Source organism: Sorex fumeus, unplaced genomic scaffold (assembly GCF_029834395.1).
Source record: "Sorex fumeus unplaced genomic scaffold, SorFum_2.1 ptg000155l, whole genome shotgun sequence".
NCBI lineage: Eukaryota > Metazoa > Chordata > Mammalia > Eulipotyphla > Soricidae > Sorex > Sorex fumeus.
This window is the reverse complement of record NW_026606212.1, coordinates 2,659,568-2,678,657: the sequence shown is the minus strand read 5'-3', so window position 1 is coordinate 2,678,657 and position 19,090 is coordinate 2,659,568. Positions and strand designations below refer to the sequence as shown.

Here is a 19,090-nt window from a genome sequence, read left to right as displayed (position 1 = left end):
CAATCTCCAGCACCCAACAGGGTCCACTGAGCCCACTAAGAGTGATCCCTGAATGCAGACTCAGCAGTAAGCACTGGATACTGTTGGGAGGTGGGCTGGAGCACAGCGGTAGGGCGTTTGCCTTGCACACAGCCAGCCCGGTCGAGCCGGGTTTGATTCCTCCGTCCCTCTCGGAGAGCCCCGCAAGCTACCGAGAGTACATCACCCGCACGGCAAAGCCTGGCAAGCTACCCGTGACGTATTTGATATGCCAAATACAGTAACAACAAGTCTCAAAATGGAGACGTTACTGGCCCGCTCGAGTAAAATCGATGAACGGGAGGACAGTGTTGACAGTGTTGTTGAGTGTTGGGAGGGAAGGAGGGAAGGAGGGAAGGAGGGAGGAGGGAGGGAGGGAGAACTAGAATAGTTCTAGTGACAATAGATAAACTATACTAGGGGCTGGGGAGATGGCAGCAGGAAAGGGGCTTTCCTTGTACAAGGCCCAACTGGGTTTAATTCAACCCTGATCTAGGAGTTAGCCCTGAGCACCACTGGGTGTGGTCCCAAACCCAAATGGCCCTCCCGTTGATCGTCGATTTGCTCGAGTGGGCCCAGTAACGTCTCCATTGGAGACTTTGTTGTTACTGTGTCTGGCATATCGAATACTCTCGGTAGCTTGCCGGGCTCTCTGAGAGGGGCGGAGGAATCGAACTCGGGTCGGCCATGTTGGCCACTTGTAAGGCAAACGCCCTACCGCTGTGCTATCACTCCAGCCCAAATGAATAAACCAATATATTCACTATCTGAATAAACCTCCAAAGTATCATACTAAGTTAAAAAAAAAAACTCATGATGATGACATGGATCCGGCATTTCTAGGAAGGAGAGTACGTGGATCAGAATGTGGGTCGGGCGAGTGATGCTACAGGCAGGCAGCAGCTCTCAGGAGGGGACGGGATGATCGAATGCTGGAATGTGATGAGTCACTAGAAATCACGAAATGGACAACTTCGGGTCGGCGAAGTGCCACAGGGGGTGATGGCGCCACAGAGCTGTGTGAGCAGAGGCAAAACGAAGAGGACAGCATCTGCCATGGGGCCACATGCTGGCGCAGCTGGATTCTGAAGGGCCACTCGAATAGGCAGCTGCAGCTCAGAGCTCAGGAGAAGAACAACTTTCCCATCTGAACTCCGGAGGACTCAGTTTCAACCTTGAAAGAACAGCCTCCAAGCCCTTAGACAAGGAGGACCACACAATGCCACGGACGGAAAGCTTTATTTTAAGTGAAGGTGGCTTGCTCCCAAGCCAAGACTGGTCGTCAGTACAGATATGTTCCACTCCACAATCTGCACTGCTGGGCATCAAGAATTAGAAGTCATGGAAGAGTCACCATGACCTACCGCGTATAAGAAAAGTGATGCTACCTCTCAGGCCTCTGTATTTCTAATACGCAGACTGTGTGGCTAGAGAACCTGGGGAGAAGAATGACTGTACTTGCTCATTAAATCTTTAAACACACACACACACACACACACACACACACCACACACACAACTATGAACTGAAGAGTATTCTTGGATGTATGGGGGCCACACTAGAAGCATGAGCACTGCCAGGAGTGAACCCTGAGCTCAGAGCTAGGAGTAAACCCTGAGCACCACCAGGTGTGGCCCCAGACAAACAACAACAAAACAGAAACATTTGCCACATTGTAATACAGTCTGTAATAAGCAAACATAGTCTCCATCCTGGTCCTCACAGACTGGGGAGATACAGCCCCGGCACAAGGCGGAAGCGCTTGCCTGGAAACTCAGGGAAGGCCATCCTTAGCGCCACTTATGTCCCGAGTGCCATCAGGAGTAAGCCCTGAGTAAACACAAATCAAGTAAAAAAAGAAAAAGAAAAAAATGTGTTTCTATTGCTGGGTTTGTGCTCAAGGGACAGTGGTGTGGGGATGCAATCAGTGTGATACTGAAGCATGCCCAGATACGGAGTGAGGTTCTGGAGCTTATCCTGCCCAAGGACTCCTCTCACCTTGGAGGATGACAGGCCCTTTGGTTGTTTTGTTTGGTGGGGTGGCCCCACTCAGCAATGCTCGGGGATTACACCTGGCTCTTGCCCAGATATCCCTCCTGGAGGGACTCTGGGGACCATTTACGATGCCAGGATCAAACCCAGATCAGCCAGGTGAAAGGTAGGAGCCCTCGGGGCCGGAGTGATAGCACAGCGGGTAGGGCGTTTGCCTTGCACGCGGCTGACCCAGGTTCAATCCCCGGCATCCCATATGGTCCCCCAAGCACTTCCAGGAGTAATTTCTGAGTGCAAAGTCAGGAGTAACCCCTGAGCATTGCTGGGCGTGACCCAAAAAGCAAAAAAAAATAAAAAAGAATAAAATGCTAGCATTTTTTAAAAAAAAGAAAAGAAAAGAAAAGTAGGAGCCCTGCCCACTGTGCTATCTCTCTGGCCCCCTGTGAAAACCTTGAAGATCAAGCAGACACTGGAGAAGGCCAGTTGTGCGTTAGTCCTCCGAGGCTGTGAGCCCAAACAGCCTCTGAGCTCTGTCACAACCATGAACATCCCACCTTCCCAGTCAGTCCTACACATCAAGTTCCCATCCTGAGAAGCAGGAGGTTCAGGCAGGCTGAGGCCACCGTCTCCTCAGGTCACTAGCGCCTGAAGAAACTCTCTTCTCACATGGCCCTTGACTGTGGAGCAGCAGGTCTTCAACTGGAGTGGCGAGCACTAGAACTAGGGAGCCGGCACATGGCGAGTCAGTCACGGGCAGTATTCCAATGGCACCTCCCTCCTTTACAGCGCAACCATGCAAATGGTGCATGACCGATTTGGATGCCTCCATTGTCTCCATTTTTGGTGAGGCAGGGGAAGAGATCCTAGGGTGTCGCATAGGACAGGCAGGTCCTACACTACTGAGCCACACTCTCAACCCTAGTCCGACACTTTTTTTTTCAAACAGGACGTTTTGGGGCAAGAGAAGGAATAAGACACTTAAGGGTTTAAAGCACTTGCCTTGCAGGAGGCAGTCCCTATTTCATGCCTGGTATCGAGTCCCCAAGCACCTCTGGGAACAACCCTGAGCACAGGACCAGGAGTAGATCCCAAGAATCAAGAACTGCCAGGTGTGACCCAAACCACCGCCCCTAAATTTTTTTAAAGGACATTCTCTGTCCTGACCAAACGACTTCTATACACCCAAAATGATTGTCACAAGTGTAAAATGTTCTTGTCCGTTTCTGGTTTTTGTCTCCCGAGCAGTCCTCAGGGGTTCCAGCATGGGTCAGTAACAGGTTTCAGTGGCCCAACTACACCACACCCAAGGGTGCTGGTGACCCCCAAGGCCACCCTTGTTGTGCTAGTAGGACTATATATACCTGGATTCTTTCATCTAGAGCTTTCATCCTGGCCCCTAGATGCCTAAGGTTTTTGCGCGCGCGTGTGTGTGTGTGTGTGTGTGTGTGTGTCTGTGAGAGCCACACCTGGCAGGGCTCAAGGGACCACCGGGGTTCCTGCGACTGAACCCAGGTTGGCTTTGTGGAAGCAAGCACCTTACCCGCGGTACTACCTCTCCAGCGCTAGTGCTCTAAATTTTTAGTTACTGTTAACTGTGATGGCGTCTTTAAGAGGGGAAATAACTTCGAGTTGCCAAAGGCTGCCTCAAGGGAAAACGACAAGCTCTGTGCGTAACTTGTTGCTTTAAGCGCCTCCCAATTTTTCCCAGAGTCCTTTTTCTGTCTTAAAAGCCAAAGAAAAAAAAAAAAAAGAGAGTGACCTGCGGATTTGGGGGAACGTGTCATTTTTATTGCCGTCAATTCAGAACACACAAGACTGTTTTTCCTCGCGTGAACAAAAAAGGTCGGAGGCAACGTGAACGCTCCCCAAACCCCCTCGCGGCTCCGAGGTCGGGGGTGGGGGGCTGGGGGGGAGGGGAGCCGAGAGCCCTCCTCCGGGAGGCGCGGGTTCCCAGGGGCGGGGGCCCGCGTCCAACTCCGGGAGTGCTCGCGGGGGTCGCCCCGAGGCAAAGGCTCGCGGGGCGGGGGGCGGGGGGCGGGGTGGCTTCCTCCGCCGCGCCCCCCGCGCGCGCCCGCCGGGGGCAGCCGGGGTCGCCGCGCCGCTCCGAGTTCCGGTGGGCTTTCGGAGGCCGGGGCCGGGGGCCGGGGGCCGGGGGCCGGGGTCGCCGCGCGGCGGGGACGAAGCGGGGCGCGAGGGGCCGCGCTCCCCTTACCTTGATGGCTCGCTCCATGTCGCTCTCCCCCGACATGCTCCGCGGGGCCCCCGCTGCCGGCGGCGCCGGGGGCTGCGCCGCCGCCCGGTCCCGGCGCGGGCGGGCGGGCAGGGGGCTCGGGGCGCGGGCGCCCGCGTCCCGGGGGGGCGGGCCGCAGCCGGCCCCGGGCACCGGCGGGGACGGCGGGCCGCGCGCGGGCTCGGCCTCGGCGGGCGGCTCTAGGCGGGCGGCGGCGGAGGGCCCCGCGGGCGGGCCTTTGTGCTGGGCCCCGCGAGGCCGCCTCCCGGCCTCATCCCCGGCCGGAGACGCGGGCTCCCGGGGCAGCGCGAGTCGCGGCGCGCCGCGGCCGGGGGCGCCGTGCAGGGGCCGCGCGGGGCCACCGCCTAAGCCCGAGCTCGCCAGGTCCTGAGGAGGAGCCGGAGCCTGCGTCTCCGCCGCCGGCAGCGCCGCGAAGTCGAAGCCCAGCGAGTCGCCGCCGCCGCCGCTTCAGCGCCACACATCGCCGGGGCACCCGCGCCGGGCAGCCCGGCCGGCCGCCCGCCTCGCCGGCGCCGGGCTCCCGCGGAACTCCGCGCCGCCCTCCCGGCCGCCCGTGTCCGGGGGCCCGCGACCCCACGTGCCCGGCGCCGCGGCCCGCCGGAATTTCCGAACCGCCCCCGACCCGCGGGGTGAGTTGACAGGCGCCCGCCGGGCCTCCCCCAAGCCGCGCCGCGCGCGGGACAGGACCCCGGGCCTTCCGCGGCGCGGGCGCGGGACGATGACGTCAGGGGGCGGGGCCGGGGGCGTGCCCACTTCTTTCTCCTCTTCGGAACTGTCAGCGGACCCCTCCCCGCCCCCTCCTCCCGCCCTCTCTGCCGAGGGGTCCAGGGGGCGTCGACTCGTGATCGAGATGAAAGCTGACGCCCGAGCATTCGTGAAGGAGGAGAGGAGGCCGGAGCCGGGGAGTGGGAGGACCCGAGGTGTGCGGGAGCGGGGCTTGTGCAACCCTCTCCGGGCGGGCAGTGTTAATTTCGTGATGCTCCCGTCTCGGCTCTTCCTACAAGGTAAGCATTCGGGGCTGCGGGGTTACGTGCGTTCTTCTCCCCCCGCGGAACGCTTAGGGAACAGGCTCAGTGAGCCCAGCGCAGATGCGCAAAGCCGAGACGCGGCCGGGGCAGAACTGGAGCCGAGGTTGGTACCCGACTCCTCGCCACCTACCTGTGGTTCTTCATTCTCTCCGTTATTTTACTGAGCACCAGCTAACAGACGCCGGGGAGACAATCCGGATAAGACTTGGCCTTCGTTCGTGGAGCTTAACTTTGGGCCAAGCCGAAAACAAGTATTTGGAGAAACTAGTTTGTATACGTGGCTAAGAAGAGAGGGACAGAATAACTCGACCTGGGGACTTTTTCTGTTGGATGATGAGGAGAAACCAGGAGATGACATTAAAACTTCTGGGGCCAGAGCAATAGTACAGCAGGTAGGGCACTTGCCTACGTGCTGCTGACCCGGGTTCTATCCCTGGCACCCCATATGGGGGAGCATACGAGTGATTCCTAAATGCAGAGCCAGGAATAACCCGTGAGCACTGCTGAGTGTACCTCAAAATCAATCAATCAAACAAACAAAAAAACCATGAGCTTTCTGAGGACTGAGGAGGAGCTGTCCATTGGAAAGAAGCAATCGCCAGTAGCCAAGGAAGAGTCTGGGCAGATGGAAAATAAGTGTAAACACCTCCTGCGGCATTTGGACCATGTTCTGCATGCTGAGATAACACCTGGCTCTGCTCAAGGAACTGTGTGTCCAGGGATTGAACGACTGCCGCTTGGATTCCAAACTTGTTCTCAGCCTGTAGAGTGCAAAAGTCTTAAGCTGTAATCAAGTTAAGTGTGTTTTCAGGAGCCACCAGGTGATCATTGTATCTGAAACAGAATGAGTCCGTTTGCCACAGTGAGCCCGGGACTGCCTTACATACACCCAGAGGGGGCATGGTTAAGGCTTTGGATTTTATAGGGACTGAGAGTTGGCATAAGGGTTAAAGCACTTTTCTTGCATGCGGCCGAATTGGGTTTGATCCCTGGCACCGCATATGGCCCTCTTAGCACTGCCAGGAGTGATTTTTTTTAATTGAATCACCATGAGATATTTACAAGCTTTAATGTTTGGGTTTACTAGACAGGCGCTTTAACCAGCTAAGCCACGGCACCGGCGATAGCACAGCGGGTAGGGCGTTCGCCTTACAAGTGGCCAACATGGCCGACCCGAGTTCGATTCCTCCGCCCCTCTCGGAGAGCCCGGCAAGCTACCGAGAGTATTCGATATGCCAGACACAGTAACAACAAAGTCTCCAATGGAGACGTTACTGGGCCCGCTCGAGCAAATCGACGATCAACGGGAGGGCCTTTACCTTTACCTTTACCAATGTTTGGGTTACAATCACACAATGATCAAACACCCATCCCTCCGCCAGTACACATTCCCCACCACCAATATCCCCAGTATACGCCCCCCCTTTCCACCCTCCCCCTGCCTCCATGGCAGATAATATTCCCCATACTCTCTACTTTTGGGCATTGGTTTGCAATACAGACACTGAGAGGTTATCATATTTGGTCCTTTACCTACTTCCTGCACACACATCTCCCATCCCAACCGATTCCTCCAGCCATCATTTTCTTAGTGATCCCTTCTCTTTTCCAGCTGCCTTCTCCCCTTTGCTCATGAGGCAGGCTTCCAGCTATGGAGCAATCTACCTGTCCCATGTATCTACTATCCTTAGGTGTCAGCTTCATGTTATGTTGTTTTATATTCCACAAATGAGTGCAGTCCTTCTATGTCTGTCCCTCTCTTTCTGACTCATTTCACTTAGCATGATACTCTCCATGTCTATCCATTTATAAGCAAAGTTTATGACTTCATCTGCCAGGAGTGATTCTTGAGTGCAGAGCCAGGAGGAAGCCCTGAACACTGCCAGGAGTGGCCCCCAAAACAATAACAACAAAAAGGGTGGAGCACTATTATGAAAGTATTAGATAGCTGAGATGGGAGATGGCCGTGGTGCTTGGACTAGGAGGTGGCAGTGAATGCAAGACTTATTGAGAGTGAGGACTGCGAGTCCCAAGTTCTTTCTGTCTAGCTTGAGTTGAAGTTCCTGTGCAGTGCACTGGAGAAGTGATTGGAAATTATGGTGATCACTCAGTTGCCCGCCAAAACTTTTTTTCTCCCTATTGCCGGCTTCCCTGCAGCAGCTATCTCAGTCCTTGTGTAGGGGTCACTGCACTAATGCTCCCTCCCGCAGGAAGTGAGAAGAGAGGTTCATAACTGCCCCGGAAATCTGTCAGCTGATGCTCCTTGTGCTCTGCTGTTCTCCCAGCCTGGCGATAACCAGGTTCTAGAGAAAGCAAAGTTTCAAGATGGAAGATATCTGTGTTGAGAACTCTGGCCCACTGGTCTAACCATTCACCTCGGACTGTCAGGTGAGAAAAAATGAATAATAAAATGAACTGCTATTGTGTTGAACTTTTTTGTGTTGAGTCTTTTTGTTGTGACAGTTCTGCCTGATTCAAGGAAGGATGGTGACTCTACATGAACTTCGGGAGGAAGTTCAGAAATGACTGGAACTAGCATTCTTCATAAGGGTTTGGCAATAGAAGATGCTTCAGATTCATTCATCATTTTTCATTTCATTTTCATTTCATCATCCTGTTATTCGTCGATTGCCTCGAGCAGGCCCCAGTAACGTCTCTTTCATCCTAGCCCTGAGATTATATTCACGGCTCTTTAGGAGAATGAGACCCATCATTGTTACTGGTATTTGGCATATTTGGTACGCCACGGGGAGTTTGCCAGACTCTGCCCTGTGGGCAGGCTACATTCAATAGCCTGCAAGTTTGTCCAAAGTAGGAATGAGACAATAAGATGTCATAAAAAAAAAGTTCTGATAAGATGTCAGCTTATCTTATTCAGGTTCCGGGATCTGGATTTTATAGTCTCTGAGTCTTGGCCGCTGATGGGATTACACGGCGCCAGGGGGCCAGGTGGTGGGTGTGACCCCCGCCTACTGGAATTTGGAGGATCTGGGTGGAAGATGCTCGACTCCAATCCGAGTAGGCTTGGAGGTCTCGGCCCCGGAACCTGCGTGGCTTTGTCCCTCTGCCAGTACCTTCATGTGTGCGGAGAGTGGTCTCAGCATGGTGGTGGCTGATCCTGGAGGTCTTCGGCTGCCGGAGCCCTGGTCGGGGCGGGGAGGAAAGCTCAACCCGCTTGCCTCCAAGGGGCCCCGGGAAGGAACACCCAGGCGCGGGGGCAGAAGACTGCACTGTTCTCGTCCGGGATCTGGATTTTATAGTCTCTGAGTCTTGGCCCCTTGGAGGGGAGCGGGTTGAGCTTTCCTCCCCGCCCCGACCAGGGCTCCGGCAGCCGAAGACCTCCAGGACCAGCCACCACCATGCTGAGACCACTCTCCACATACATGAAGGTACTGGCAGAGGGACAAAGCCACGCGGGTTCCGGGGCCGAGACCTCCAAGCCTACTCTGATTGGAGTCGAGCATCTTCCACCCAGATCCTCCAAATTCCAGTAGGCGGGGGTCACACCCACCACCTGGCCCCCTGGCGCCGTGTAATCCCATCAGCGGCCAAGACTCATTCATCATTAATTCAATGCAAATTGATATAAAGGGTCTCTCTGTCCCTTTGGTCCATAATAGAGATGCAGAGATAAAGAAGAGATAAGGTCGATCTCTTCAAATACTCTGAGTCTGGATGTTCAGTTTTGCCCTGAGTACCACCAGGAGTTAGCTTTGAGCACCACTGGGTGGAGCAAAAAAAAAAAGTTGACTAATTTACCCAGAAATATTACTTTTTGAGCCATGGGCTGGGCCATTCAGTTGGTTAGGTGGCAGCTAATCTTAGGACTGTGGAAAGCCCTGCTTCGTGGGGTCCCCACGAAGTAAGTTATCTAACTTACAAGAAGTGAGGAGGAGTGAGGCAGCCTCGAGAAGGGAACCTGCCCCTTCTCTGCCTACCTCTGCCACCCCGGGAACGGCTGGGAAATCTCGGACTGGGAAGGTCTGATGTGACCTTGCTCCTTGCAGGAACGGAAGGTCAGTTCTTGAGCTTACCCAGGCCTTTCGGGCCCTTGACCTTTCCCTCACAGAAAATTCCATGAGGATACACACAGTTGAAGTATAACAGACTTTATTTGGGAGTTTTGAGGAAGGGGAGAGAGAATAATGCACTCGAGGGAATACAGAGTTGGAGCAATAGTACAGTGGGTAAGGCATTTGCCTTACACGTTCGATCCCCACCATCCCATATGAATACAAGGAGTAATTCCTGAGTGCAGAGCCAGGAGTAACCCCTGAGCATCACCAGTTCCTGTGTTCATGGGTGGGTTTTCACAGCCTTGGGGCTGCTGGTATTATTACTTCCCAGGAATTCATTGCCACGTGGACTCTTCTCCAGCTACCTGCCTGCCTGCTTCAGTCCTATTGTCCATTTTCCCTCTTGGGCACCCAGTGGCTCAGTTAAAGGGAGTTTCTGCTATGTCCTGCTGTGCCATCTGCAGTAAAAGTCCCATCACCTACTCAGGATGCAGATAAAATCAGTGGGCTTCACTCATAAGATGACAACACCTCAGCCAATATAAATCCTCTGTGCAGTAAATCTGGGGGTGTTCAGGTGCATATTCGGGTTCACGAGGCCTTAGCTGGGACTGAGATGCTTCAGTTAAAGCAGGTGCTTGGCTGATAACGCTGGCCTGTGAGCCAGCCCCTGGAGCTCCCTTAGTTTTCCTCTTCAACCTTCAGCTCTGCTTGGAAAAGCCTTGGGATCATCGGGTCCACAGGACAGAGGAGGTCCCCACAAATCTAAGAAGCTGAAGGATCTGAATTTGTCCTAAGGGGCCACACTGGAGATGCTCGAAGCACCAGCCCTGTGAGTGGTCTCCAGGCACTGAAGGATGAAATGGACTATGTGTAGCAAACACTAGGACATCAAATTCATCAGTCCCTAAATTTTACTATAGGATATTTGGTTTTTGGTTTTTTGGTTTTGGTTAGTTTGGTTGTTTTTTTTTTGTTGTTTTTTACCTTTTTGGGTCACACTCGACAATGCTCAGGGGTTACTCCTGGCTCTGGACTCAGGAATTATTACTGGCGGTTCTCAGGGCACCATATGGGATCCCGGAGATGGAACCCAGATCGGTCGTGTGCAAGGCAAACACCCTACCCACTGTGCTTATCGCTCCAGCCCCAACCACAGTGGAACTGGAACGATAATTTCCCAACTATATTTGAGGACCAGAAATTTAGGTTAAAAATTTGCAATGTACTGGGCCTGGAGAGATAGGACAGTGAGTGGGGCACTTGTCTTGCACCCGGCCAGCCTGTGTTCAATCCCTGGCACCCTCTGCAGTCCCAAAGAGCCCCCAAGGAGGGAACCCTGAGCATGGAGGCAGGAGTAAGCCCTGAGCACTGCCGGGTGTGGCCTGAATGGGTGTCCTAAGGTCAGTTCTGATGGGCAACTGCTGTCAGCCCTCCTGGCCATTGGGGCAGTCACAGAGATAAGGTTGAGAACTTCTGTCTAGTGAGCAGAATGGCCCTGGAGTGAAACCAGCCACGCCCAAGTGTAATGAGACGTTTAAGGAAAATCCCACCTGCCCACCCCATTAATCAGTAAAATATAGGAAGGCGAGGGCGTCTGCCGCTTGCAGGACCCTCCTCCACCACCTTCTTGGCTTCGAGCATGACCTCGCCTACCTCAGTCTTCGGAGGCAGGTGATATGATGATAGCACTGTCATTGCCTCTGGGGTGGCGCCAGAGATTTCTGCCCACCTTCACCTGTGCCTTAAAGGGGACAGTGCCATTGGTTTTCTGTCTGGGCACCTGGAGACGCGAGACTGAGACTACAGCACATTTCCTAGGCACTGAGTCAGTCTGTTCAAAGGTCCTCAGGGGCTTTGTTGAAGAAAGACTTTGCTGCTGCACCCAGAGTCCCAGCCCGGACCTGCCGACAGACACCATAGCACCTCAGGCCTGCCCCCAACCCCTGGGTGGGGCCCATTCCTCAGTATTCTGGTAAATGCCATGTGCTCAAGAACATATGATACAGGGCTGGAGAGATAGCACAGCCGGTAGGGCGTTTGCCTTGAACGCGGCCCACCCGGGTTCGATTCCCAGCGCCGCCAGGAGTAACTCCTGAGTGCAGAGCCGGGAGTAACCCCTGTGCATAGCTGGGTGTAACCCAAAAAGAAAAAGAAAAACATATGATCCACATTTGCAGGCACATACAAACTTGATTTTCCTGGTTTTGATTCCACATGTGCCACAGGCTGGGTCCCACCCCTGACCTTTAAAGATTTTTTGTTTAACTATTTTGTTTTTTGATTAACTATCTTAATCCATTATGGGGATTTTTGTTGTTGTTTTTGTATTTTGTATTTTGTTTTGGCTTTTTGGGCCACACCTGGTAGTGCTCAGGGGTTCCTCCTGGCTCTGCACTCAGGAATTACTCCTGGCGGTGCTTAGGGGACCACATGGGATGCCAGGGATCGAACCCGGGTTGGATGTGTATACAAGGTAAACATCCTTCCTGCTGTACTACCACTCCAGCCCTACTAATGTCACAGTATTTTTTCCTAGTCTGTGGCTTGTTCACTTTCTATCAATATAATGCTTTATAATGCTTATTGGTTTGGTTTTGGTTTGGGGCCACAGCTGGCTATGCTCGGGGCTTACTCTTGGCTTTGTGCTCAGGGATCATTCCTGGTGGGGTTCCGTATGAGGATAGTACCTGGGTCAGCCTCGTGCAAGGCAAGTTCCTTACCCACGGCCCTCTCTCTCTCTCTGGCCCTTGCATCATGGTTCATTTAAAGGTTCATCTCTCTTGGGGCTGGAGTGGTAGCACAGCGGGTAGGGCATTTGCCTTGCACGTGGCTGACCCGGGTTCGATTCCCAGCATCCCATATGGTCCCCTGAACACTGCCAGGAGTGATTCCTGAGTGCAAAGCCAGGAGTAACCCCTGAGCATCGCGAGGTGTGACCGGAAAAGAAAAAAAATTGTGGAAAAATAAAATAAAATAAAGGTTCATCTCTGTTGCCCCATGTAGCAGGCTTCATTCCTTTTTGTGGTGGAATAGTATTACCCTGTGTGGCTAATATCTTCTATAGAGTCATTGGTTAATGGACATTTGGATTGTTTCCATTTTCAGCTAATGTAAATAAGTATTGTTGAGAATATTCATATACAAGTTTTTATGGGAATTTTTTTCAATTATTTTCAGGATATAATCCTGGCCTATTAGTTTGCTCAGCAAGTTTCCTGCCACTATTATCCGTCTATTAGTGTTTTTTGTTTGTTTGTTTGTTTGTTTGTTTTTGTCACCTTGCCTTTTCTGGTTTTGATTTTTGGTTCTTTTCACCTGGCCTGGCAGAGAGCGGTCCGAGCTGCAGTTCTCGTCAGTGACACGAGGTGGCACCTACACTTAGAAAATGCGTCCCCGAACCCTGGGGCCAGGCAGCAAGAAGTTTCTGGTGCCTTTTATTCAGCAGCAAACAGAGCACTTCAGCTTGGACGCTTGGCAAAGCCAAAGTCGAAACAGATGCTCCCCATCCAAGACTCCTGGGACTGACCCACAGCCAAGTACCCAGAGAGATCAGGTTGTTCATAATCTGAGAACTTTGTTTTGGCTTCGACAGCTACTTAGGATCCTAATTGTTCCTGCCTTACTCAATTAAGAAGCTTAACAAGTGTGGGATATCAAAATCAACACTAGAGACATTTCTCCTACCTTATGTTTCTTTGATCCTCTAGATCTAAATATCAGCTTCTCCCATACAAAATAAATTATTTAGGATCTGCCTTTGGGGCAGGCTTGGATGGTGGTGAGAAAATTCGAAATGATGGTGGTGGGAAGGTATAACGGTGGTGGGTTTGGCATTAGAATATTGGGTGTGATAAGTTACTGTGAACAATCTTATAAAAAATTTTAATAATATATTTTTAAAAAATGGGGCCGAGGAATAGCACAGCGGTAGGGCGTTTGCCTTGTGTACAGCCGGCCTGGCCGAGCCAGGTTCGATTCCTCCGCCCCTCTCGGAGAACCCGGCAAGCTACCGAAAGTATCTCACGAATCATATTCGATATGCCAAACACAGTAACAACAAGTCTCACAGTGGAGACGTTACTGCCCGCTCGAGCAAATCGATGAACAACGGGAGGACAGTGCTACAGTGCTATATAAAAAATAGCACAGCGGGTAGGGCGTTTGCCTTGCACGTGGCCGGTTCAGCTGACCCGGGTTCAATTCCTCTGCCCCTCTCGGAGAGCCGGGCAAGCTACCGAGAGTATCTATCTTGCCCGCAAGGCAAAGCCTGGCAAGCTACCCGTGGCGTATTCGATATGCCAAAAACAGTAACAAGTCTCATGATGGAGACATTACTGGGCCTGCTCGAGCAAATCGATGAACAATGGGAGCACAGTGCTACAGTGCTATATAAAAGATAAGTATCGGGGGCTGGAGCAATAGCACAGCAAGTAGGGCGCTTGCCTTGCACACAGCTGACCTAGGTTCGATTCCCAGCATCCCATGTGGCCCCCCGAGCACCTCCAGGAGTAATTCCTGAGTGCATGAACCAGGAGTAACTCCTGTGCATCGCCAGGTATGACCCAAAAAGCAAAAAAAAAAAAAAAAATGATTTAAGAGGCTGAGTGTCTCGGGACCCTTTTCATCTGCCCACCCGATCTTTGGTGGACTTTTAACACTTGTGCCTGCTGCTAGATTCTACCTAATAAAATGTTATTTGCAAATAAATAAATAAAAATAAAAAATAAATATCAGCTCTCTTATGATTGTAGAGTGGGCCTGGAACCTGGAAGCTCTACATTTCCCGGTGTTTTCTGATTCTCCTCTAAAGGGGTATTGGAGTACTGAGGAGCTGGCAGTACTCCCTGGGAACTTTCCATTCTCTGCTACGTCCTCTCCTAAGAACCCTACTTTTCTTTTGAAGACTTATTTCTGGCTCTGTGCTGGGGAGTTCTCTTGGCGGTGCTCAGTGGACCCTGCATGGTCCTGGGGGTTGAATAGCCACGTGCAGGGCAAGCACCTCAACCCCTGGACCAGCCCTCTGGCCTGGGAACACTAATTTTCTTGGGGTGTATCTGCCTCTTGCCTCTTCCTCATCGCAGTCCACGTGCCCTAGAGCAGGCTCCACTCCTGGCTATGCGGGTGGCCTGTGTGACTCAGTACATTCCAGAACATTCGAGCACATTCCCCCCGTTAAAAGGGGGTAGAAAGTCAGTCAGTTACACCAGTATTGCCAAACTCCCAGAAGGGCTTTCTCCTGGCTAGGGGACTTGAACTTGGCACTGCCCATGGGAGGTTGGGACTTTTTTCTTTTCCTTGGTGAAGGGGTCTTCCACGTGGTGCTCATGAGACCCGGGGGCCCCTCCTGGCAGTGGTTAGTGACAGGCCTGGAGGTATGGGATGCTCAGGTGCCCACCCCACCCCAGGTGCCACAAGGCAATACTGAAGGACCAGGTGGTGCCGGGAATTGAATGGGGTAGCATTTAGCCCCCAACCTGTCTCTAGCCCCAAGACTGTAGTTCACTTTTTGTTTGTTTTTGATTGGGGGCCACACCTGGTAGGGCTCAGGGATCACACCTGGTGGACTCAGGGGCCCATATGGGGTGCTGGGGATCGAACCTAGGTCGGATACATGCAAGCCCTAGCTGCTGTGCTATCGTCTGGCCCCAAGGGTTGGAGTTCTTCTGGGCTTTTTTTTTTTTTTTTGGAGTCTTTCCTAAGGCTCAAGACCTACTCAAACCAAAACAGGCACTGCCTGAAAATGAAGTCTGTGTGGAAGACGAGGGTCAGGAGATCAGAACTGAGCATCTGAATTAAACCCCGATCAGAGCCAAAGACCCCTATTTTGACAATCTGAGAGCCATCCTTTTGACACTGCTTTGAATTAGGTCTCCTGAGTCTTGCAATCAAATGTTAAGTAAGTCTGCATGGAAGTCACGTCACTCTGCACGATGAGGTTTGGACTAAGCTGGTACTAAGGGAAAACATCACCCTAAATCTCAAATAAACAGGGAATTTTCTTTAGCTCAGATAAGCCCCGGCCTGGAGATAATGGTAGATCTATGTTTAGCCCGTGGGGGTCCCCAGCTTTGCCTGAGCCCCAAGCACTGCTGGGCTGACCTGTATAAAAAATGGTTGAGGCTGGGGTCAGAGTGATAATACAGCGGGGAGGGCGTTTGCCTTGCACGTGGCTGATCCGGGTTCGATTCCCAGCATCCCATAGGGTCCCCTGAGCACCACCAGGAGTAATTCCTGAGTGCAGAGCCAGGAGGAACCCCTGAGCATGGCCAGGTGTGAGCCTCTCGCAACAACAACAAAAAAACGTTGGGGACGAGAGGTAATACAGGGATGGCCCTTGCCTGTGTGCAGCTGACAGTTTGCTCCCCTGCATTGCTCATGGTTCCCTAAGCACTGAGTCAGGAATAACCCCTGAGCATCCTTGGGTGTTGCCCCCGAACCAAAAATGAGTGAATTCATAAAGCAAATGTTAAGAGCTAAAAAGATTTAAAAAAAAAAAAAAGACCTACAGGATAGTACAGGGGTTAAGGCACTTGTCTTGCATGTGGCTAAGCCTGGTTTGATCCCTGGCACCAAATATAGTCTCCTGAGCAATGCCAGGAGTGACGCCAGAGCACAGAGCCAGGAGTAGCCCTGACCCTGACCCCAACTTTCTTGCCATGGCATGTTCCATCTCCACAGATGCACTGTAGGCCTTGGGTTGGGCTTGGGACCAGCCTTGGGAACAGCTCACTCCCAGAGAAAGCAAATACTTAGCATCGCAGGTGATTTTGCTTTTTGGGTCACACCCAGTGTTGCTCAGGAGTTCTGCACTCCAGAATTAGTCCTGGCTATCTGGGATGTCTGGGACTCGAACCCGGATCACCTGTGTACAAGGCAAACGCCCTCCCTGCCAGATTATCGCTCTGGCCCCAGTAACACTTTGTTCTGACTGATGTAAGAGGTAAATGAGGTCCCAGCACCGAGTTAAAAGATAATTAAACATGAGCGATGATAAATGGGGGAAAGTAAAACTGAAAATAATAAATCAAGAGAAATCATCAGATGATTTGTTGCAGCGTCACCGCTGCTGCCAGGGGATAATAATCTCAAGCCAGGATGGCCTGGGCGGTTCCCAGAGTTTATCGCCGGCATTAAAGAGTGCCGATGACTGCAAACAGGCTCCATCTCAGCAGAGGGAACGCTGACAACCAGCAAACCCAAGTAATCCCTTTTCTGCCAGTAAGCTTTGCCCTCAGCAGAGATCAACAGAGATCCTTTCAGATAGTGCAAGGGCATGCTTTATCTTAAGGGCATGCTGATCCGGGTTCGATTCCCAGCATCCCATAGGGTCCCCTGAGCACCACCAGGAGTAATTCCTGAGTGCAGAGCCAGGAGGAACCCCTGAGCATGGCCAGGTGTGAGCCTCTCGCAACAAAAACAAAAAAATGTTGGGGACGAGAGGTAATACAGGGATGGCCCTTGCCTGTGTGCGATTGCGGTTTCATAAATTACCGAAAACATGAAGATGGCCAAGAAGGTCACTAGACCCTTCCAATTAGGCACACAAACACTGTTGGAGAGTCCCCGCGCTGCCTTCCTCATATGTCCTCATCTCTAAAACAGAAGTCAGCAAAACATGGGCATGGATCCAAACCCAGCCCGGGTTCGTTTCTGTACAGCCCCTGAATTAAGAATGCGGTTTTTTTTTATTATTTTTTTTAGGGGGGGAGATTTGATATTGGTTTTACCACTTTTAAAGGGTTATGAAAACCGAAAATCAAACAGGATGTGAGAGAGCCATGAGGTTGGCTGCGCTGACTGTTCTGTCCCCAGCCCTGTGACATGCAGACACCAAGTGACTGGCCTGAACTCGCTGTCCTGGTCAGAGATCAGAGATCAGAGCATGCCCTCCAAGTAATACAGACACGTAGCATCGTGCCCAGGGTGGCTGAAAAGCGGTGCTATCTGGTGAGGCCAGGGTTTCCTGATTACTGCCTCGCGTCACAGGACACTAATCAGTTTGTCTTTGAGGGCACACCTGGCTGTGCTCAGGGCTCACTCCTGGTTCTATACTTGGGGGACCAGCTGGGGTGCTGGGATCAAATCCAGGTTGGCCACATGCAAAGGAAGCACCTTAACCCTATTTCCGAGGCCTGTCATGAGTCACGTTTTTAACTTGTGCAAGGTAGCCTCTGCTAGGTGTTTATTACTGCTTGGGGTAAATATTAAACAGAATAAAGGAACTCCCATTGATAAACTGCACGTGATAAGATTTTAATTTTTTTTTTCTTTTTGGATCACACCCAGCGATGCTCAGAGCTGACTCCTGGCTCTGCACTCAGGAATCACTCCTGGTGGTGCTCAGGGGACCATATGGGATGCCGGGGATTGAACCCAGGTTGGCTGCATGCTAGGCAAACGCCCTTCCCGCTGTGCTAGCGCTCTGGCCCCAAAATTTTCATTTTTGGCTTTGGGGACACACCCACCTGTGCTCAGGGCTTACTCCTGGCTCCGTGCTCAGGGATCACTCCAGGTGGGCTGGGCGACACCCCGAGTGCAATAGCCACTGTACTGTCTCCCCAGCCCTGCATGATAGTTTTTAGTTTTAGTTATTACTCAGGTTCAAACCTTCAAGAACCAGGTATCTGGCAAGAGGCCTGTAAAGTAAAATACAGTGTGTGTGCTTCTGCTTCCGTCTCCTGGCACACACCTAGAGCCTGGCACGAAGCCCGAGAGCTCCCTGAAAGGAGCTTTCTTTCCATGCCGCCATTGCAGGGAGATGCGGGGGGTGTTCCTTGCCCGCCTGGGACATCCTCACCCATCTGTGCCATCTGCGTTAAGATTCATCTCTTTGGAGGTGCTGTCTCCCCACTCCAGACCCCGAACTCCCAGGGATGGTACCTGGTCTTACCCTTTCGCTCCTTTGATCCCCAGCACCACAGATGATCCCCCGAGCTTCACCAGGAGCGATCCCCGAGCACAGAGCTGGGAGTCAGCTCTGAACACTGCTGGGGATGGCCCCAAACCAAATGGGAACAGTCACCTCATTGCCAGTGAATCCACTTGATGTGGAGCAATATGAGGGTGCAGGACTGTCCCGGTTGCCAGATGGTCACTAAATCCTGGTCTCCTCAGGGAGACGCACTTAGTTCAAGTAGGAATCTAAGGACAGTTGTAGATTTACATGAGTTTGCTTGCACGCATCTATTATATGTTATATAACTAATATATGTCAAACCAGGGTTTCACATGTGCAAGGCAAGTATTCCATAGCTGAGGGACAGCCCCAGCCCACTGTGTATATATTTATAGTTTGGGGGTCACACCTGGCGGTGCTCAGGGCTTACTCCTGGCCCGGCGCACAGGAAATCACTCCTGGTGGGGTACCATATGGGGTCTCGGGGACCAAACTCGGGTCGGCAGCATGCCAGGCAAGCACCCTACTTGCTGTAGGAAGCCCTTGTGCATATACTTAAATGGTTAGGGTACCTTGCATCTCATTATTAAATTCAGTAGCATTGTATCATCTTATTGCTTCTGATTGCTGTTGGTGAACTGCTATCTAGGTGTTTTGATTTTTTTTTTTATCATATGGCAACAAGTCCTCATTTGGGACACCATACCCAGCACTGTTGAAGGGCTCACTGCTCCCTGAGGTGCTGGGGATTGAACCCGGCCCTGCAACATGCAAAGCTGGCACTCTGGCCCTTTGCGTCATCTCCCCGGCCCCAGAATTCAGTTCTTTTTCATTCTAAATAGATCTGTCTGTTTCGATCTGAAACACAAACTGTGAGGTACATTTG

General features: G+C 52.2%; 1 protein-coding gene across 2 annotated transcripts in view; it reads right to left on the bottom strand.

The window, feature by feature from the left end:
- MAPKAPK5 (MAPK activated protein kinase 5) overlaps positions 1-4,349 on the bottom strand; it is a 28,787-nt gene extending 24,438 nt beyond the window's left edge. For both annotated transcript variants that reach the window (XM_056107148.1, XM_056107149.1), the window contains exon 1: positions 4,223-4,349. In XM_056107148.1, coding sequence (XP_055963123.1) covers positions 4,223-4,258 — 36 coding nt within the window. In that variant the 5' untranslated portion in view covers positions 4,259-4,349. The remainder of the gene's footprint in view (positions 1-4,222) is intronic.
- Between the last annotated feature and the right edge of the window lie 14,741 nt (positions 4,350-19,090).